The sequence below is a fragment of the Hyperoodon ampullatus genome (assembly GCF_949752795.1).
Source record: "Hyperoodon ampullatus genome assembly, chromosome: 8".
NCBI classification, from domain to species: Eukaryota; Metazoa; Chordata; class Mammalia; order Artiodactyla; family Ziphiidae; genus Hyperoodon; species Hyperoodon ampullatus.
Window position 1 is genome coordinate 88,122,475 of NC_136921.1, and position 22,439 is coordinate 88,144,913.

Here is a 22,439-nt window from a genome sequence, read left to right on the forward strand (position 1 = left end):
TTCAATCCCACCATTGGCCAGTGTTATCTCTTGGTATTAACTAAGCTAAGAGGAAGAAAATGACTGGCTTAAATTCACCTGTGTATGTGAATGTATGTATATGGGACCACTAAGGTATTATGGATCAGCAGCCCCTATCTCAGGTGTCTAATCTGTGGTGGCTGGGAGCCGGGGAACATTATCACCTGGTATCAAACATGATGCTTAAGCAGGTGGGGCTGGGTATTCAGATGTTGTCAGGTACAATATAACAGTAGAGTGTGGGCTCTGTCGGGGTTGAAATAGCAGCTCTGCCATTCACCACATGTTCTATGACCTTGAGCAAGTTGATCGCTCTCAGTTTTTGTATTTTATCTATAAAATAGAGAGAATGAACCAAGCCTGCCTTATAGGATTGGTGTGAGGATTAAATGAGTACATGTCTGGCATATAGTAAGTGCTCAGTACATTTTAACTATTATTATTGAGCCTGCCAAGCACATAACTTTTTCCATTGTGTAGTTTCAAAGACACCCCAGACCAACATGATTCAAATATTACTTTTCTAGTCAGAAACTCATATTCCTGTTCCTAATTTTTAAAATAAAGCTCCCAAAATCATAACTACTGTATCAAGAGACAGTATCATGGAGCAATATCAAAGGTGCTTCTCGGTCTAAGTTCACAACCTCCTGGCACTATCATCTCATCTCTAGTTCTGCTACAATTCTTTCTTGCCATTCTACAACCTATGGAATAAATGGTACCTTTAACCACCATCAACACTGCTGATATATTATTTAGATATTTATTATTTAACTACTTTTTAAAGTGTATGAAAGTATTAAAGTATGTAAGTATATTAAGTATAAAAGTATCTATTAGTTAATGAGGAAATTTAAAAAATAAATTTCTAAGAATTAAAGTAATTATAGGGATGAGATCAGCTAACCATGAGCCTTGCCCCAAGAAAACCAGATCCCCTATTTTCCTGCCTTACGTTAATATATGTTAGTAAAGCACCAGGTACGTAGTGGATATCTATGGACAGAGCAAAGTACACTAATGTGGGATCTCTTATACTTTTTTTTTTTTTTTTTTTGCGGTACGCGGGCCTCTCACTGTTGTGGCCTCTCCCGTTGCGGAGCACAGGCTCCGGATGCGCAGGCTCAGCGGCCATGGCTCACGGGCCCAGCCGCTCCGCGGCATATGGGATCCTCCCAGACCGGGGCACGAACCCGTATCCCCTGCATCGGCAGGCGGACTCTCAACCACTGCGCCACCAGGGAGGCCCTCTTATACTTTTTTATAACCCTAGTAATTATATAATTTCAACTGGAGGACCAATGTTGCACTTCTACTTCTAACTGCTATTTGATTATTGGAATTATAATCATGGTTTTTGATTTTTCACATAGCTTTCAAAATATATCTCCAAATTTGCAGAGCATCATGAATGTAGTTCATTGGCTTGTTTTTCGAGGACATCAATGAGATTATTTTTCTTTTAGCGACAACGCTCTAAATCTCTTTTTTAATCCTACCATTTTATGCTCCTCTCCCACTGGTTATATTCTTGTTCTCTCTGACCTCCTAAATATCTCTTACATCCTGCTTCATGCTCACCCCTCCCTCTAATCCCACCAGAACAATATTAATTTAGGCCCTCATCATTCTGTGTCCTAGATAGCTGGAATAGCTTCCCGTTTCCCCAGCATCCAGCTTCCTTGTCCCCTTCATGTGCGTTCTTTATCCTTCCAGAGTGATTTTTCTAAAATGCAAATTTTATTGTTCCTTTGCTCAAACCCCTATTGCTTTCAGGATACAACCTAAACTCCTTAGGCCTTTGCAATTCTAGCCCAACGGGTTCCTGTGATCTCCTTGGTTGCCATTAAATCGTCTGTATCGCACCTGTTGGTGCCTGTTTTCTGTGCCACTGCCTGGTAGTCCTACTCGGCAAAGCTCCGTGCTCTAGTACTACTCACACCACCTCATCATCTCCTCAGGCATTAATGAGGATGTTTGGTGGCACTTGTAGTCGCAGATGCTGGTCTTGCTGAGACAGGAAAAGAGCCCACTCTCCCACCGCCCACTTTTACAATTCTTTTCAATAAACGCCAAAGGGAGCGGTCCATTCTGAGTTACAACCCCAGGAGGCACAAGTTTCATCAGGCTGTTTAAAGACCATTTGAGTGGAATCATTGTGTCCTGCTCCAAAACATCCCTTTGGGCCAAAAATCCATAGGTCCCGGAGATTCCCAGTCTAGCCTGAGTATCTGTCAGGGTCATTTCCTTTAACGCTGGGTGACACTCACCAAGGAATAGGCATGCTGGTTCTCCCAAGGCTGGATCTCTGTACACCCCGGCCAGACTGACAGTGCTGGGTGTTTTCTCCTTGTTTCTTCCTGGTGGCCCATGAAGAGAGGACATGTTTGTGAGTTATGGATATTATGTGTCATGATCATGAAAGTTATTTTTATTAAAAAAATTGCAATCTTCCCCCCCACCCCTGCTGTGCGGCTTGTGGGATCTTAGTTCCCCGAGCAGGGATCGAACCTGTGCCCCCTGCAATGGAAATGCCGAGTCCTAACCGATGGGCCACCAGGGAAGTCCCCCCAGATTGCAATCTTGAAACACTATTGTAGCAAAAAGGAGCTGTGAATTATGATGACTTTTTGGACTATCAATAATTCTATCACATTTTCCACGGTAATTTCTTCTGTCTAGAAATCTGGGAGAGGGTGGGATGGGAACATGGTTTTTCTCCTCACTCCCGGAGCCTTTAACCTGACCCCATGAGTCCTCGTGGAATCCAGATTTTTGGTGAGCTGTTGTTGTTGTTGTTGTTGCTATTTTTTTATTTTTAAATTGTGGTAAAATGTACATGAAATTTACCATTTTAACAATTTAAAAGTGTACAATTCAGTGGCATTAAGTGCATTCACAGTGCTGTGCAAGCATTAGCACTATCCATTTCCAGAACTTTTTCATCTTCCCAAACAGAAACTCTGCATGCGTTAAACGTTAATTCCCTCTTTCCCTTCAGTCCCTGGTAACCTCTATTCTACTTCGCGTTTCTGAATTTTTCTACTCTAGGTACTTCATATAATATTTGTCCTTTTGTGTCTGGCTTATTTCAGTTAACATAATGCTCTTTAGGTTCATCTATATTGTAGTATGTATCAGAATTTCATTCCTTTTAAGGCTAACATTCTATTGTATGTATATACCACATTTTTTTTCCTATCCATTCATCTGTTGATGGACATTTGTATGATTTACACCTTCTGGCTATTGTTAATAACACTGCTACAAACATGGGTGTACAAGTTTCTCTTTGAGTCCCTGCTTCAATTCTCTTGGGTATATACCTAGGAGTGGAATTGATGGATCATATGGTAATTCTCTGTTTAACTTTTAAGGACTGCTGGTGGACTGGTTTTGAACTCTACGGATCAGTGTTCAGATTAGGCTCTTCCTTGGGGCCCTGACCAATATCTTCAATTTTTAACCAATCTATAGTCAATCCTCAAGTCTCCTTTAAGCTAACAGTTAAACTTCCTCTCTCTACAGCAATTCTCTTTCCACAGAGTTGTTTAAGAGGAACAGATCTGAAGAAGAAATCAATGATCTGGAAAATTCACAACTAGAACAGTTTACAATAAGTTGTCTATGTAGCAAAACCCAGAAAATTTTCACACCTTTTTTTTTGGTACACTCCAGTTGTTTCCAGTGTATGTGGGGGGATGATCAAATTAAAAACAAACCAAAAACTCTTGAGTACAAACAAAAACCTTGCTAAGTGCACATTTTTAAATAATTTATGGAAGGAGAGCAAGCTAAAGGGGAGTGTGGATCATAAAAATGTAGGCAGAGTTAGGTTGTAGTTATAATTCAGTGTCCATAATGTTGGAACCGACTGATTCAGTAATTAAAACTTGACTTTATCTCATCCAGTGTTTAATGGTGCTCTAACACTAGCAATCAAGTATTTCACAATGCACAATGCTTATCCATGAGAAAACAAATATTTCCTCTCCCTAAAAATGGCCAGGTTTGCATTCATGTTTCCATAGTCCATTCTCACATCAGGTGTCAGATGTCAGCAAACTGACCTACTTAAAATGGTGTTGACATATGATTAAAAGCAAACATACCAATATGGTTTGGAGGGGTAGGATTTGTGGATCTGACTGAGCCAGGGTGGTCATGGGCTGGGCCCTCCTGCAGAGTGGCTTCTGGCAGCAGAAGGGTAACTTAGACCTTTTGGGTTTCTTGCCTTTGTGCATCCTGAAAGCAGGCGTGGGGGTGGAGAGGAGGGTCATGTACATCGATAATTAGGGGGTTATTTAAAATAAAGATTTGTCACCTGACAGACTGCAACCTGCCTGTATCCACAAATACAATGACAACTCTCCCCAGCCCTTTGTTCCTGGGTGTGTGGCAGCTATTGAAGGTCTCTTGTTTACAGAGCAGCTTGCATTCAAGTTACATTGCCTGAAAGAAGGAAGGGTGTGTGGGACTGGAGCAGCACACCTACTGGGACATTAGCTTTGTTTTGAAATCCATCTAACCAAACATCTAGAGGTCAAGGTTGACTTCAGCTCACCTTGTTATTAGTGCTCAGAACCTCAGGGTCAAGTATCATACTTAATAATAAGAAATGGAATTCTTTGTGCAAAGTGAATTAAAGCTATGGGACAGCACACAACCATCCTGAAAGTTCATAATAGCCTGAGGAGTTCAAAGCTCTTTAACAGGAGACTGGTATTTTAGAATGTTTTACAGATTTAACATTCCTCCTACAATCATTCTGGCTAGTAACAGGTAGTTACTGAGTATGTGCTGTATTTACAGCCCTCGTACCAGATCCTGTCTGTGTATGTCAGGTGTGTGCTTATGAAATGTCAGGTATGTACCTATTAACTTTGCTCTGGCCTGCGCCCTCATCTCTGCACACTGAATTTCCATTCTTACTCATTTTGTGTCTTTCATTCAAAATGAACATATTTACCCATATATGATTAACATAGTGACATAAAACCTTTATGAGATGGCTAAAATTACAAGACTAACTCGTATTCCAATTTATAAGACCCTATAAAGGGACTGCATATTTAACACTACAATATGTATCTTGACTGACATAACAAATGTTTCAAAATTAAAAAGTTTTTTATCATAAAATGTTTCAGATACAAAAAAATCCCACAGAAAGTGAAAATATAAAAGACACTTATGTATCTACCACGCACATTTAACATTTTGCCATATTTGCTTCATACATTGAAGACCCTCCCTTCCCCTCCTTCATCTTTCCCTCCTCAGAGTTAACCTGTATCCTATTCCAACTGCACATGTCTTTATATACTTTCACAACTTATGTATGTTTTGTGTTTAAAATTTGCATAAGGGGTACACTTTACAGAAATGTTTGCAATCTGCTTTTCCACTCAACTTTAAGATTTACCTACCTTGATGCAAGTAAGCTATGCCATTCCTTTGAACACTTCAAATTCTATTGTATGAATACACCGCTGTTCATGTCTCCATTTCCCTTCTGAGAGCCATTTAGGTTGTTGGCAATATTTTACTACGATACACAAATACTACTGTGAATGAACCATCCACTCCTCTGGTCTGGTTAGCTCTACCTTCAAAATAATACATCTTAAAATCTGACCACTTCCCCCCATCCCACGATCACCCTAGTCCAAGCCATCATTTTTTCCTCCAGGGGCTCCTAAGTGTCTCACTCTTGTCCCCCTTTAGTTTATAGTTCACACAGCCCATGAAGTCTGATTGGGTCTTTTCTTCATCAGAATCCTTCCTATCATACCTGATATAAAATCCAAACCTCTTCCTATGGCCAGGGAAGCCCCATGTGATCTGACCCCTCACCCTCTCTTTCCCTAGCTTTCTGTAGTCCAGTATAGTCCTTTACTGGGCTTCTGTTCACTCTGCCTGACACCAATACTTCCTTCATCTTCCTATGGCTTCCTCCTTTATTTTTATTCAGGTTCCTGATCAGATAACACCTCCTTTCCTGTTTCTATTTTCTGAATTGGTACCTCTTTCATTTCCTATCCCTCTATCCTACTTTTTCCTTCTTGGAAGTTATCACACCTGAAATTATCTTATAGTTTACTTCCATTCCTCCACTAGAATGTAAACTTCCTGGGCTGTATCTCCCAGTTCTCAGAATAGTGCCTGGTGTCATGGGTGTTGGCAAGCCTCAGCTGAACGAATAAAGGAGAGAGCATCAGCACAAGACTCATAATGTACCTTCTCCAGGACAGTATCTTGGAAACTTTGTTGATGGTGAAGCACAGTAAGAAGTACGCGTTTTATACAGCATACACACAGACAGGCACAAGCGCTTCAGGAAACAATACTCACACTACTCTTATTTTTAAAATTCTATTTCAAAAAGAAAGAAGAAAATATGCTAGTTGCAACCCACTAAATTGATTTCACAATTTGCCAATGGGTTCTAACTTGCAGCATGAAAAACTTTTAGGGTATATATCTGGAAGTGGTGTTGCTAAATATTCCTGAATTGCCCTCCCAAGTGAAACATTTACACTAATAACATCATTTCAGGGATTTCCTCATATCCTTACCAACACCTGGTCTTAACAGGCTTTAAATTTTTTGCCAGTCTGAGTGAAACTGTATCTCTGTTTTAATTTGCATTTTCCTGATTACTAAAAAGACTAATAGACCAGTGATCTTAACCTTAAAAAATATGTAAACTATATTCTGGCGCCCCAGGAAGACTAATACTTTTCTTATCAGAATCAACAGGCAAAGTGACTTAATCTTCCCCTACTTTATGTAGTTTAACAATTCCAAATTCTCATATGTTTAATTTTAGTGGCACAAAATTGTATTCCCAAGGACACAGCACTAACGACAATTTTAGTTCATTCACCATTCATGCAGTCGTTTATTTACTCAACAAATATTTATTGAGGGCTCGCTACTGCCAGGAATTTCGCCAGACAGACCAACAACCTCTCCTGGCGCCTACCTTCCAGACCGTGAGTTCTTTGTTCCTCGCTCTGTGGCAGAGTGATCATGGATCAGGCGTGTAGTAGAAAGGCTCCAATCAAGTCCTTAACGATTCTTCCAATCCACGTTCTCGTGCATGGCTTATTCTCAAGTTTTTGTATTCAGTATACCCGGAGAGGAACTCAGTGTGTTCACGCATGCTCTCTCCCTGCAAAGGAATATTCCCAAGAGAAGTTTTGAAGGAGAAAGCGAATGCTTCATTTAAAGCACTTGTTTTAAACGTAAGATTATAATTAAGATCTTTTAAAGCAACACAATTTATTTTACTTTTTCTTCTAAAAACAACTTTTTTCCCCGTTCTCTACAAAAAAAATTTTTTAAGCCTCACACTGTATTTCGTCGTAATGTCAGGTTCGTTTCAAAGGGCAATGAAAAATCTCACGCTCATTCTGACTTAGGTAATTCTAAATTTAGACGGAAGAACGTTAACTCCAAACCACATTAATACAGTCTTTAGCTTCCATTCTTCTATAATTTCTAGACTTTATTATCCCATAGATAAGTCTTAACTAACAGTAGCTCTTTCTCATTTCAAAACCACAAGTCTTATATGAAACAACTTCCCGTGCTTTCTGGAAAGAAAGATCAGGATTTAACTCATTTTATTGCTTCAGATAATGGTGCGGTTACCAGATAAGAGGTGCCACATCTAGGGACAGTGCCTGGGCTGATAAACGGTGGAGTTCGTGCTTGGTTCTTTGATTTTTATTTTATATAACGTAAACCGTACAGCGCAGGGAAAGTGCTAAATGCGGAGGCCGGCGCAGCTCTCCACTACTCCCATCTTCACTTTTCCTCTCCCAGCCCCGGAATTCATGCAAATCAGTCTGCTAACCCCGGGGCAATACGACCCATTTTCGCGCCATTCGCTCGGGGCCGTGCAGCTACGTAAAGAGAGTTGTCCTGGGGCTCCCAAGGCACCACAGTTCCAAGGAGGATTTTAGGGGATTGCACGGCTATCACAGGACTTCAGGGTAGCTGGGTGGGTCGCTTTTTTTTCCTGGGCCGAGTGGGTCTCTCGCGCGGGTGGACCGTTACCATAGCTGGCAGGACCTGCGCCCCAACGCGGGAAAGCCTGCCGCGCCCCGCCCCTCCAGCCCGGGCTCTGAACGCCCCGCCCGCCGGCCCGCGCTGCTCGAGCTCCGGCTCCTGCGTGGTGGGACGGAGGCGCGCGCGGCTGCTCATCTCTCAGCGCTCCGAGCGCCAGCCGCCAGCATGGATGCTCGCCGCGTGCCGGTGAGGCTGGACGGGCGAAGGCGCGGGATGGGCGCGGTGGGTGTTGGGCACGGGCGGATCCCTTCCAACTCCGCGGCGGAGTGCCCTTATCAACTGGTGGCCGTCCTGGGCGGCGCCCGTTGAGGCAAGCCCCTGATTTTGTGCACTTGGGGGTAGTTCGGGGACTAGGGGCTGCCCCCGACGGGCGTGTGCACCCGGCGCGCGGGCGGTCCGGAGATTTGAGAGGTTTGCAGGATGGTTGGCAGCCCCGGGGAGCTCGAGGCCACGTGCGCCCGAGGTGCACGTGTGCTGGGGGCTGGCCGGGGGGGCCCATTGTGTCCGCTGTCCGCAGCCCTGCCCGGGGGGCGCGGAGGGGAGCGCCGCCCTGCAGCCTCCAGGCCCTTTCCCGCGCGCAGCCCCGCGCGCACTGGGGGTCCTTGGGCGCGCTTCCCGCCCGCTTTTGCATCACCCATGCCGGCAGGCGCTTCTAACCACTGAGGGTTTGGAGTTTGGAGTTTAAAGGTCTTGCAAATCGGTCTCTTTAGAACTTGGGTTATGCACACTTGAGGGGGCATTTCCAGTCCCAGGCGGTGATTTATCGCAGTGGAAGGACTTGGTCTGAACGGTTCGCCGACCGTTTGCTCATGTCCCACTCCCTTCCCCACCCCCCAACCATCCTCTCAGCAGCAGGATGTAGCCCTGATGGAACGTTACTTTCTGCTCTAACGGAAACCGGAACGGAGGGTCTGCCCCAGAAGAGGTTAGAGGGTGGGGGTTGGGTGAAAAGGAAGAGAGTGACACGCTTAAAATAAATATCATGGGTAAGGGACCCACGTGGGAAGGCTGGGATTCCCTGGGGGTGGGGTGGGTGGGAGAGGGCGTGTTGGGGGCGTGGTTTCAGAGACAGCTCTCCTGAATGGACCTGGGCATTGGCTTTCCGCATGAAGAAAGACATGTGTAGCTGGACTTGGACTCTGACGTGCCTGGGTTCAAATTTGGGCTATCGTAGGACTTGAATAGTTCCTTTCACCGCTCTGAGCCTTAGTTTCCACCTTTGTTGCAAGGAATTAATGTGAAAGCATACTTAGTGCCTGGCACAAAAAAACACCTATTAAGTGGTGTTAGTTATTACCTATCTGCCAAGAAAGTCCATCTCAACCATGATCATTTGCCTTGCTTCTTTCTAGGTCTTTTCCTCCAGATACACATTTGCCTGATAACTAACTCTTGGCATGTGGTGACTAGTTAAATCTCAGCAGGTATTTCCCTGCGAGCTTCCAAAAGAATGCCTCCCTTGAGGCTGTCTTTGTCTTGAGCGTCTGACTGCTGGCAGGTATATTGATGAGTGAATGGTGATAATTCCTGCAGTAGTGCAAGGAGCTTTGCTGTTTTAGGAGACTGCAGACTCCTTCCAACCCTGTGATCTTGGGCAATCTGTTTCACTTCCCTGGAGCCTTTAATTTGCTCATCTGGAAAATGGGGAGTTTCTGAGATCTCCTTTAATAGGTATTACCTCTACCCATTATCACATTTTCCTGCCTTTCTAAAAGGACAAAAAACTAAAACTTCCTAAGATGATTGAATGGAGTCTGTTGAGGAGTACTGGGTGGTTGGGTCCCATCATCATGAAAATAATTTTATTTGCAAGAGAAATGCGTAATGTTAAGTGTAGAAGGAAGGTCAGAATGTTCTGTTCACCTCACATCTTGGCATTATTTTTGTGGGACCCCTAGCAGAGCTTGCCTTTTCAAAAGTTTTCAGTGTAAGGAGTCACTTCTGTTACTCTATGGCTATACTTCAGAAGAGAAAAATATAGGAACTACTAATACAACATTTAAGAAATCTCATTAAATATTAAGAAGCGGTAGAAACTGCCATCTTTTTACATGAGATAGATGCCAGTTGCATATTCTGATGAGCAGTGCCAGGCTATTCAGTGTTCATGAAGGAAGGCTGCATTTTCATATCCACAGGCCATTTGTGTCTTATGAAAGGACCTCTAAAAACTTAAGACTTGTGCAGCAAGGGGACTGCAGAAAGAGCTGAATGTCTGGCCAGCCTAATAGAGCCCTGAAGTGGAATCAGGCATTCTACCTGGGTTTGGAGGACTGTTTGACCTTTAACTTGGCTCCTGTACATTTGTTCACTGGGTCGATATATTTGATTTGTAAGGACTTGTGCTGAAATGAAATCACTCTACCCCTCCTGATTGGCACAGGCCTGTTTGAAAGCCTGCCATCTCGAAGTAGAGGTGCTGCCCAGTTTTTACAGTTTGGGAAATTAGCATCACAGTACAGAGCCCAAAGCTTACATAGAAAGATCTCATTAGCTTGATTTTGGCTGAGGGAGAGAAATCACTCTACCATTTTGTACTTTTGAAGTACAGTTTAATTTTTTTTTTTTTTTAAGGGCAGATTTTAGGAGTTTAGCTTTTAATGCCTTGGGAGCTCAGTATAGTAATGTTAAGAGTTGGGGGCTCTTAAGGTGGGTAAAGGGGTAGCTCTACAGATATTTGAATAAATTGATAGTTGTCATTATAATGTTCCTTCACAAGGATCTCTTTTTAGGATATTACCTGGTTTTGAAAAAATGTTTGTAGCAATTGCAAACCCTCCTTTTTCTGTGTAGGGTATAAGAAATGGATATATCTCCTCAGTGCTGTTTGAACCTACTCAACTCAAAAATGATATCTTTCGTTAGATTCTGCGGTACGCAACCCATTTAATAGTGTTGCCATTTCTGTTTGCAGCAAAAGGATCGCAGAGCAAAGAAGAACTTCAAGAAATTCAGATATGTGAAGTTAATTTCCATGGAAACCTCGTCATCCTCTGATGATAGTTGTGACAGCTTTGCTTCTGATAATTTTGCAAACACAGTAAGTGCTGCCTGCGAATAAACAGAATGGAGTCTGCCGTGCTCAAAATGCCTCAAATGCTTTGTGCGTGATTAAAACTGCTTGCTTTTTGCTTACATTTCTATACAGCCGTTATGAAAATACAGTATGCACTGTAATTTCATTTCACTTTTTGCTGTGGTTCTAGGTAGTAATTGTTGGAGGTAGATTAGCTACTTATTCTATCCTTTTGAAATGTCGCCTAACCTAACATGCCTGATGATTTGCCATAACAACTCAGAAATCATTTGTAAACCTCTGAACCATTTTTCTTTGTAACAAAAGCTATTCTCTTGTAGTGCACTTGTAAACGTGATTTGCTCTCTGCACGGTTTATGGAAAATTGGTTCTTGAAAAAGGGAAAAAAATGCACAACCACATTTATTTATTTATTTTACAGAAACCTAAATTCAGGTCAGATATCAGTGAAGAACTGGCAAATGTTTTTTATGAGGACTCTGATAATGAATCTTTCTGCGGCTTTTCAGAAAGTGAGGTGCAAGATGTGTTAGACCATTGTGGATTTTTACAGAAACCAAGGCCAGATGTCACTAACGAACTGGCCAGTATTTTTCATGCCGACTCTGATGATGAATCGTTTTGCGGTTTCTCAGAGAGTGAGATACAAGATGGAATGGTGAGTTTGAGAATTTCACCAATATCAAGAAATAAGGTATATTTAGAGGCATGACATACTTGCTTAAAATTTTTTTTTCTTATGATTTTCGTTTTAGTCATGCCAGAGATTTTGTTGATCTTTTAAAAAGTTTTAAGAGTATTTTCTTCATGTCTTAAAGCAGTTTTTTACAAATGTAGTTCTACTTGTAAAGCTTGACCATTTTTGTAGTCTCTGAAAATCTTGGAAACTGGTAAGATAGAATTGGCCCGCCTGCAGATTTCTGTTGCTACAGAAATCCAGCCTAATCAGAGGAAGCACAAGTGTCCTCAAGATGAGCTACATTCACATTTAAGTTCAAGTGCCCAGCCCAGGGCCTGACATAGAGTAGGCCTTCAGTAAATGTCGGTCCTGTAGTGGATCTGTGCCTGCATCTGGAAAGCCTGTGATAACTCCCATGCAGGAGCTTAAGTGCAGGTAATGACAATTAGGGCCCTGCCTGCTTCCACTTTTGCTCCTTTGTTGGCTTTTCCTGTGCATGCTGTCTTACCTTTAGCCTCTGTTGTCCTGCTCAGGACACTGCTGCCGCTGCTGCACCTTGGTCCCACTCTCCCTGAGCATGCTGGTTACTTCTGCACACGTTTTTCTGTTAGCAAGACTTTCTCGGCAAACTGTTGATTTGCAGTCAGGTGCGTGCCCTTTAGCTCATTGTGGTCTGACACGGGTCCACTGCCTGGGACCACACTTGAGCGGCACTGACATAAGTGAGAACGCCTGACCAGCGAGTGTTTATCCCCGTCTAACTTCATGATAATGTAATATTTCCTCTAAGAGGTGATGTTGGTCTAAATCAGTATGTATTGGAGTTATTGGCAGGGGCTGATTTGCGAATCTGGATGTCACCCAACATTGTCTATAGCCTGAATCATTTCTGGGCAATGTTTCAGTTCTTTGTAGATGCTATTTGTTGCGATTGATAAAATGCCAATTGATTAAAAGGCTTAAGAACTGATAAAAGTTTTGTCATTTTATATCTTTCAACCCATGCACACTACAAATATATGAAGAGTACAAAAAGTGGTGGGGATTTTGGAATGTTAAAAAATGGGTCTTCCGTTTCTGGGACTTTATGGGTGGTATTTTTTTCCTCTCTCTTTTTTTGTTTGTTTTCAGCCATCACCACAGTCAATTTCAGAATATTTTCATCACCCCAAAAAGAAACCCTGTACCCATCAGCAGTCACTTTGCATCCTTTCCCAATATCCTCAGTTCCTGACAACCGTTAATCTATTTTCTCTCATAGATTTGCCTATTCTGGGCATTTCCTAGAAGTGGAACCCTACAATATGTGGTCTTTTGTGACTGGCTTCTTTCACTTAGCATAATGTTTTCAAGGTTCTTCCATGTGCCAGTACTTCATATCTTTTTATTGCTGAATAATATTCCATTGTGTGAATATACCACATTTTGTTTATCCATTCATCAGTTGATGGATGTTTCGGTTGTTGGTACCTTTTGGCTATTAGGACTGATGCTGCTATGAACATGTGCATACAGGTTTTTGTATGGACATATATACTCTTCAGTAGGAGTAGAATTGCTGAGTCATATAGTCTGTATGGTTAACCTTTTGAGGAACTGCCAGACTGTTTTCCAAAGTGGCGGCACCATTTTACAGTCCTACCAGAGTGTGTGTGTGGGTTCCAGTTTCTCCACATCCTTGCTGTACTTATTGATTTGTCTCTGCTAGTGGGTGGGAAGTGCTGTCTTGTGATTCTGATTTGCATTTTCCCCAGTGGCTAATTTTCATACATTTTAAATGATGGAAACATATTACTTTTGGAATCAGATTTTTAAAATTTTAGGCTTACAAAAAGTGGATAAGAGAGGGAGGTAGTCAGATCTCATAGAGACAGAAAGTAGAATGGTGGTTGCCGGGGGTTGAGGGGGAGGCGAGTGGGGAGTATTTGTTTAATGAGTATGGAGTTTCAGTTTGTGAAGATGAAAAAGTTCTGGAGATGGATGATGGTGATGGTTGCAGAACAATGAATGTATTTAATGTCATTGAACTGTACACTTAAAAATGGTTCAAGTGAAAAATTTTATGTTACATATATTTTGCTAGTTTTTAAAAAAAGTAGTACAGAGCATTGAGACATCTTTTAATAAAGTTTAGTATTGCCATAAGCATTGAAATCATATTTATGAGAGCACACATATTTAGTCCTAGGGGAATTCTTTTAAAAATGCATAAAGATTCTATTTTTAAAGAAATGAAAAAGGGAGCTGGGATTTTCACATTAAAAAAATGGCTTGGGCTTCCCTGGTGGCGCAGTGGTTGAGAGTCCGCCTGCCGATGCAGGGGACACGGGTTCGTGCCCCGGTCTGGGAAGATCCCACATGCCGCGGAGCGGCTGGGCCCGTGAGCCATGGCCGCTGAGCCTGCGCATCCGGAGCCTGTGCTCCGGAGAGGCCACAACAGTGAGACGCCCGCGTACCGCAAAAAAAAAAAAAAAAAAAAGGCTCGGAATCACTGGCCTAGGGACTGTGAAGGTGGCTTATAACAATGTGTCTCAGGTAGGCTCCCCGAGTTAAACTACACTCAGGTTGTTGTATTTATTTGTAATTCTTGATTTTGTTACCCAGTGCTGTCAATTAAACTTGACAATTAAAGTGTTCAGTGCAAATGTATTTGCCTGAAGCTTTTTTTGTTCCAAAGGCATGTTTTGTGGTCATACTCTTGCAGACTGTGCAACAATCAGCAAGTCATTAATGCCTCACTCGTTCTGATTGACTAGAGGCTGCAGGCAGACCACGCGGGCTGTCGGACCCGCAGTCAGTGCAGAAGTTCCGGACCTCTCCGGGTGGCCATGAAGTTTCCAACTCGAAACACCAGGGGAGCAGCCAACGAGAGAGCAGTGCCCCCCGAACCCTCAGAGAATTCTGTGACCGATTGCAATTCTGATTCAGAAGATGAAAGTGGCATGAATTTTTTGGAGAAAAGGGCTTTAAATATAAAGCAAAACAAAGCAATGGTAGGTATCTGACTTTGAATGTATTAGAACTCACCCTTCCTTCCCAGCTTTTCTCTAAGCCACTTGTTGCTTATATCTTTGTCATAAGAGTTATTTTCCATGTAGCTCTGAAATTTTCATAACATATGTTTTAAAATGTGTTTCTTTCCCTAAACTAACTTTTCTTTTTTTTTAATCTATTAAAGTCTTGGTAGATGTATAGGGGAGATCAGAAACTCTTTGAAACGTGCTACTGTGATTTCCAGAATTTACTTGTTTTCAGTAGTTATTCTAAACCAGTAACTTCTGTTTAATTTCCTCCCTTTTTAGCTTGCAAAACTAATGTCAGAATTAGAAAGCTTTCCTGGCTCCTTCCCTGGAAGGCGTTCCCTGCCAGGCTCCAGTTCAGTAAGTACAAATCCTTGTTTGTATGGTACTGTTTTGGGCAGGTCTGATTTTAAAGTCCGATTTCGTTATTTCATGTGGTCTTGTAGACGTACTTAGAGGTGATAGAGGAAAGCTTCTGATAGATCTCTGGGACCTCTTCCTTGCACCCTGGGCCGGGGGTGCCCCTGCCCCTGATGCCGAGCTCCTGTGGGGCTCAAACCCCACCCCCCTCCATTTTCCTTGGCCACCCACGTGGCATGTGGGGTCCTAGTTCCTGAACCAGAGATCGAACCCACACCCCCTGCAGTGGAAGCACGGAGCCTCCACCACTGGACCGCCAGGGAAGTTCCTCAAACCTCTTTTGATTGGTTGTTTCTCTTCCTCCCACCCAAGTAAACCTAAGACCGTCAGGGGTAGGAAATAAAGATCGAAAATTGTTTTTTCTGTATCCCCAGCATTGGCAGATTCCTCCTACATGGTAATGGATGTTTTTAAAATCTGAGAATGAAAAAAAAGAAAGAAAAAACAATTTGTTAACCAAGTCATGGCCTAATATATGTGATTATATTCTGAGGAAACTAAGCTGGTGCAACTCAGGGGAATCTGGTGTGTCTGGTGTGGTACAAAAGGAAAGATTTCCTTTCCCGCCTCTCCGTGAGCAAGAATAGAACAAGGAAAACCATACATACATTCCTCTCTTGGGCAGTATAGGAACAGTGAATATGTTTCAGGGCTCAAGAGATGTTGTAGAAAAGGTTTTTATTTGGAGAAACGAGATTCTTTCTTACATCTTTATTGAGTAAAGAATAAATAGATCATCCCTCAGTTTGAGAGAAACCAGGTTTGGTGTTAACAAAAGCCAAATTACAATGGCTGTATCACTTCTGGGCTCATTTTCCATGCATTACAGAGAGGATGAAGGAAATCGGAAAGTGGAGTACTCCTTTTACTTAAAGGACAGCCTGGTTCAGGAGAAGGTGCCACTTCTCATTGTGGAATAAACGGGTCCAATCCTCTGTGTTTTGTTCAGCGTCCAAAGACACCCCGAAGGCGCACATTCCCAGGTGTCTCCTGCAGGAGAAACCCTGAGCGGAGAGCTCGTCCTCTCACCCGGTCAAGGTCTCGGGTCCTCGGGTCGCACAGTGCCCTGCCCACGGAGGAGGAGGAGGACGAGGAGGACGAGGAGGAGGAGGATAAGTACATGTTGGTGAGAAAGAGGAAGCCCGTGGCCGGCTACATGAACGTGAGTTCTCCGCTTTTATGCTTTCTCTTCTGTTTGGGCCCAGGATCATGGACACAGCATGGGAGCACACACACCCTCAACACCAATGATCCGTATTAATGTTCGTCTCAAAGGCTCCAGAACGGTTAAGGTCACATTAGCTTTTTGTTTTTTTTTTGCGATACGTGGGCCTCTCACTGTTATGGCCTCTCCCATTGCGGAGCACAGGCTTCGGACGCGCAGGCTCAGTGGCCATGGCTCACGGGCCCAGCCGCTCCGCGGCATGTGGGATCTTCCCGGACCGGGGCATGAACCCGTGTCCCCTGCATCGGCAGGCGGACCCCCAACCACTGCGCCACCAGGGAAGCCCACATCGGCTTATTTTGATGGTTCTTGGTAGCAGGCGAGAGGATCAAAATTATCTTGGGCTTTTCTTAATTGTAGGAGTCATTTCCATGATGTTGTCCCATGATCCTTAGTAAATGTAGGATTCTCCCCTTCTCCGTAAGCTCTAAGAATGATTTCCAGCTTGAATTCTCTGAAGAAATGACAAAGCAAGTATCTTGAGATTCAGAGCTGGCGAGAGCCAGGAAGACCACTCTGTTCCATGTTTCTCATTATGCAGGAAGATGACATGCCCCGAAGTCGTCGCCCCGGATCCGTGACCCTTCCCCATATAATTCGCCCAGTGGACGAAATCACGGAGGAAGAATTGGACAACATCTGCAACAACTCTCGGGAGAAGATCTATAACCGTTCATTGGTCAGAGCCTCTAAATGATGTCTGGAAATGTATACATCTGTGAGAGAGACATTTTGCTAATGTTCTAACAGTCTTAGCGTATGGGATGTGTGCCTGTGTGTTTTTTTCATGTAAGAGAGTTTTGTAGCATCCTTGGGATTTAGCTTAGTAAGTTTGCAATAGTAGTAGTTGCTTAGTAAGTCTTCAGTAGCATTAATTTAGAAATTGATTCATTCAACCTAAGTATCTATTAACGTGTGCCTACATAGATAGGTGCTGGGGATATGGTGGTGTGCTAAAGATAAACAGATCTTTTCTTGATATAGTTTTGATAACATAAGGTATTGTGTCTGCCAGTTGAATGAAATCACCATGCTTGAGATACTTTTCATGTCCTTTTGTATACATGTGTATATAGATGTGAACTAGGATTCAAAGAGAAAATATGAGACTCTACCCACAAAGAAGGACATTCTTTAAATTTTTTTTTGTAGTCAAATTCATCCTTTTTTTGGCTGTGCGGCTTGCCCTCCGCAGTGAAAGTGTGGAGTCCTAACCACTGGACCTCCAGGGAATTCCCAAAGAAGGATGTTCTTTAAGCATTTTGTCTACAAAAAGCAGTGTTTTTGTTTTCGGTTCTTATTTGCTTATTATTTGCAGGGATCGACTTGTCATCAGTGCCGCCAGAAAACTATGGATACCAAGACAAACTGCAGAAACCCAGAGTGCTGGGGCGTTCGAGGCCAGTTCTGCGGGCCTTGCCTTCGAAACCGTTACGGTGAAGAAGTCAGGGATGCTCTGCTAGACCCAGTAGGTGCCTTGTAGCGGGGGGTCCTGTGGGCTCGAGAGTCTGTCGTGAGCTGATAGGGCCAGAAAGAGATTGAGCCCTTAGTGTCGTGGGACATTCTTTTTGAGGAAGGCAGATGAATTCAGAGTGTTGGTGCTAGATAGCTGTGAGCCCTTCTGGAGTGCTCCCGACCCGGCAATTCGGGGAAGTCCATTCTCCACTTAGCCCTGCTAGTGGCTGTGGAACTTTTTCTGTGGGATTTCCTAAGGGAACGTGATGCATGACTAATGGATGTTAACCATGTTAAGAGGTTTTTTTTTTTTTTTTTTTTTTTTTTTGCGGTAAGCGGGCCTCTCACTGCTGTGGCCTCTCACTGCTGTGGCCTCTCCCGTTGCGGAGCACAGGCTCCGGACGCGCAGGCTGAGCGGCCATGGCTCATGGGCCTAGCCGCTCCGCGGCATGTGGGATCTTCCCGGACCAGGGCACGAACCTGTGTCCCCTGCATCGGCAGGCGGACTCTCAACCACTGCGCCACCAGGGAAGCCCACGAGTTTTTTTTTTTTTTTTTGCGGTACGCGGGCCTCTCACTGTTGTGGCCTCTCCCGCTGCAGAGCACAGGCTCCAGACGCGCAGGCTCAGCAGCCATGGCTCACGGGCCCAGCCGCTCCACGGCATGTGGGATCTTCCTGAACCGGGGCACGAACCCGTGTCCCCTGCATCGGCAGGCGGACTCTCAACCACTGCGCCACCAGGGAAGCCCACGAGTTTTTTAATAATTAAAAAGATCTGAATTCAATTGATCATGCCCACCTTAAAGGTTAAACAGTAGATAAGTAAGCGGCGGCATGAGGTTTAACTTAATGGTGCCTTTTCATGCTTATTCAGAGCTGGCACTGCCCACCTTGTCGCGGGATCTGCAACTGTAGCTTCTGTCGGCAGAGAGACGGGCGGTGTGCAACTGGGGTGCTCGTGTACTTAGCCAAGTACCACGGCTTCGGGAACGTGCATGCTTACTTGAAAAGGTAGGGCTGGTTTTTCCTTCTTCTACACCCAAATCTGACATTCATTTTTGTATCTTAATAAAAAGATGGTAGAAGTCAGAATAGTGGTCTTATGGAGGGCAGGAGGGTGCAGGTATTAACTAGAAAGGGGCACATGGGGAGTCGGGGAGCGTTGGAAACATTTTATATCTTCACCTGGGTGATGGTGACCCTCGTGGGCGTGCGTGTGTAAAATTCAAGCTGTACACTTAAGATGTGTTATAACTCGATAGAAACGTTTAAAAGAGTGAATTAGGCTCTCAGAAGACTATTATTTTTTTAGCTTTTTTAAAATTGAAGTATAGTTGATTTACAATGTTGTATTTCAGGTATACAGTAAAGTGATTCAGTTATACATATATATATATATATATTTCATATTCTTTTCCATTATGGTTTATTACAAGATACTGAGTTTAGTTCCCTGTGCTATACAGTAGGACCTTGTTGGTTATCTATTGTATATGTAGTAGTTTGTATCCGTTAATCCCAGACTTCTGATTTATTATCCCCTCAACTCCCTTCCCCTTTGGTAACCATAAGTTTGTTTTCTATGTCTGTCAGTCTGTTTTTGTTTTGTAAATAAGTTTTCATTTGTATCATATTTTAGATTCTGCATGTAAGTGATATCATATGGTATTTGTCTTTCTCTATCTTATTTCACTTAGTATGATAATCTCCAGGTCCATCCCTGTTGGTGCAAATGGCATTATTTCATTCTTTTTAATGGCTGAGTAATATTCCATTGTATATATGTACCACATCTTCTTTATCCATTCCTCTGTCGATAGACACTTAAGTTGCTTCTATATCTTGGCTATTGTAAATAGTGCTGCTGTCAACATTGGGGTGCATGTGTCTCTTGGAATTAGTTTTCAGAAGATAATTCTCAGGCCGAAAACCATATCCTGACATGTTCCCTCTTCTCTTTCAGTCTAAAACAGGAGTTTGAAATGCAAGCATAATAATTGGAAGATCCACTACCTGCCTTCCACTTCACAAATCTTCCTTGTTTTAACATTTTCAATTTTGTCATGTGATTGAAACCCGAGTTTAAGAATTCTGATGATCAGTCTGTCTTATAGGCACATCAGGTTAACCTCATTAGACATGCATGCGTGTCTGGGCGTCATGGGGGTGTAGTGCCCGCTGTACTCTGCCCTCCTGCAGTTTCTCCTTTGCATTTCCCCCCACCCCTCATCCCATGCCAACCCCCTCTTATCTCCAGTGGTAGTTTCAGAATCCTTTTTAAATGACAATTTTATGAAAGCATGTTTGATTGAATTGGTGTTGAAATAGCCCTGGAATCCACCCATAAAACCAAGCACTTAGAAATGCAGTAGTAGTGTTAACTAACTACATCTCTTGATTTCCAGAGACTAGCCCTCTAACTTGCTTACGTGAAAACACTGGGTCTGATTTAGTGTTCGCTGACATTTTTAACAGAATCAAGGCACAAAAGTCTTAAAACCATGTGGAAAAATTAGGTGATTTTTGGCAAGTGGAGTATATGACTGTGGAGGCCTCTCAGGAGAATATTCCATGTATTGTGCTTATTATTCAAGTTGTCACAGTTGAGGCTTAGTTGCTGCTCATTTCTTCCACCAAGTGCATCTGGCCCACACGGTCACGACCCAGAGGTTCTCGGGCAGTGCTATGCTTGAAATCATTGTAGAAAAGCCATCCTGGGGAATTGGGATGGGGAGCCTCTAGGAACAGGCCGACTTGAATTCATGGAATAAAACTTCAGGATAACTGTAGTTTGCCAAGTTGATTTCAGTTCATAACGTAAGGTATTTCAAATAAATTCTTGCTTATGTTGCATGGAAAATTGATACTTATACTCAGCTACAATTCTTTGCAGTTTTTACTTTCTTGAAGAAATTATAAGCCAAGCACAGGGCTCACATTCAGGTTTGAAGCACTTTTATAACACTGAGAAGTGCCTTTTGGGAGAAGGGTGACTTTCAACAGTTTGCTAACTTGACATCTCTGCCAGTTTAGTTTCTGGGCAGAGTCCATGTCTGTCCCTCCGCCTGTTTCGGCATGAATCAAATTGTTCAATAGAGGTAGAATCTAAGTGTCTGTGTGTTCATTTTGCTTTGCGTCTGCAGCCCGTAGCTGTGCCTGTGCAGTGTTTGGTGCATAATTGGACCTTGAATCAATAAATGTAAATAGAGCATTTGATCTGTTATGCTTTTATACAAAGTTTTTTATTTTAATAATAAAACATTTTGTTCTAGCTTGTCTGCTTTTTTAAAAATCTTTGATGCTCAATCTTACTGCACTGAGTCCTAATTTTTCCCTCCTATTTAAACAAAAGACCATTTCTGCCTTTTCGAGAGGCCCCACCACCACCACCTGCACACACACACTTCGGCTTAAGTTTCTGACAGTCAAGGGCCAGCTCTTTTGAACAGGGCCTGGCTTGGTGATACGCCTGATAGCTGTGAATCAGAATCGGCTAAGACGGCTACATCACCAGATAGAAAATACGAGCCCCTGAGGTTTTACAATGTTGTTTTCTTTTCTTTGACCATTTGCCAACCCAAGAACCAACAGTGATTTCACAATACCTGGCTTGCTTTTATCAACCGTTCGGATATTTATTACAGGCACGCTGTGCCTTGAGACCTGTTCCAGAGCCGAGAGAATCAAAAGACGAAAAAAGCATGGTTCAAAAGTTCTCATGCCCGATTCTTTAGACCAGGGTTGGCAAGCTACATCCTGGGGACCAGATTCTGCTGCAGCCTATATTCATATGACACATGAACTATGTATGGTCTTTTACATTTTTAGAGAGTTTTTAAAAAAGGAAAACATGTGACATAGTGGCCCACAAAGCCTGAAATACTTTATGGTAAGTTTGCTGACTCTTGCTCTAGATTTATCTGAGAAACCACGTTTACACCACATACATTTGGGGAGAAGACCAAGATAAATGAAGTTATACAACTGTAACTGTATTCTATACAAGTCCAAAAGAAATTGACATTTCTTTTCATAAACTCTTAGTATCTTAAGAAGCCCAATTATAACCCAGCCCTTTTAGGGATGCAATTGGGAGGCTTATATTTTTGGAGTTAATCAAAATTGGTCGTCGTTTGGAACATTTTTGGTGTTACCATGTTTTAAAATTATGAAGTGGCATTTAGGTGGTTTTCATTAAAAATATTGCTAGCAACAGTAGATGCTGAAGCCTTATACCCTGAAAGGATTTACAATCTAGTGGAAGAACTAAGACAAAAACCTAAAAGTAACGTTCTGTAGGAATGAAGAGAGGAAAAGCAGTTGGCGTTTTCTCACTAGTAGGCGTTTTACAGCGTTGATGGGCAGGTCTGCTTCTCTGTCTCAGCCTTGACTGTGGGAACCTCTACTTTCTCCCATGCACCCCACTGTAAAGCTCCACACACCATCCTTAGAGTTGAGAGAACTCCAGTTTGGACAATTAGATGTAAAAGTAGTGTGAG

The 22,439-nt window shown here is 42.9% G+C and overlaps 1 protein-coding gene across 2 annotated transcripts; it reads left to right on the top strand.

Annotated features, from left to right (window-relative positions):
• Window positions 1-8,268: 8,268 nt before the first annotated feature.
• CDCA7 (cell division cycle associated 7) lies at window positions 8,269-19,934 on the top strand (the record flags this gene model as incomplete). Of its 2 annotated transcripts, XM_079709788.1 has the most annotated exons (10): window positions 8,269-8,289; window positions 11,018-11,143; window positions 11,562-11,798; window positions 14,576-14,812; window positions 15,122-15,199; window positions 16,209-16,421; window positions 17,026-17,163; window positions 17,803-17,952; window positions 18,815-18,951; window positions 19,904-19,934. In XM_079709788.1, 10 exons carry the CDS (start codon window positions 8,269-8,271, stop codon window positions 19,932-19,934), a joined length of 1,368 nt encoding a protein of 455 aa, XP_079565914.1. The 2 variants fall into 2 exon arrangements, with proteins under 2 accessions (XP_079565914.1, XP_079565915.1); XM_079709789.1 differs by lacking the exon at window positions 11,562-11,798.
• Between the last annotated feature and the right edge of the window lie 2,505 nt (window positions 19,935-22,439).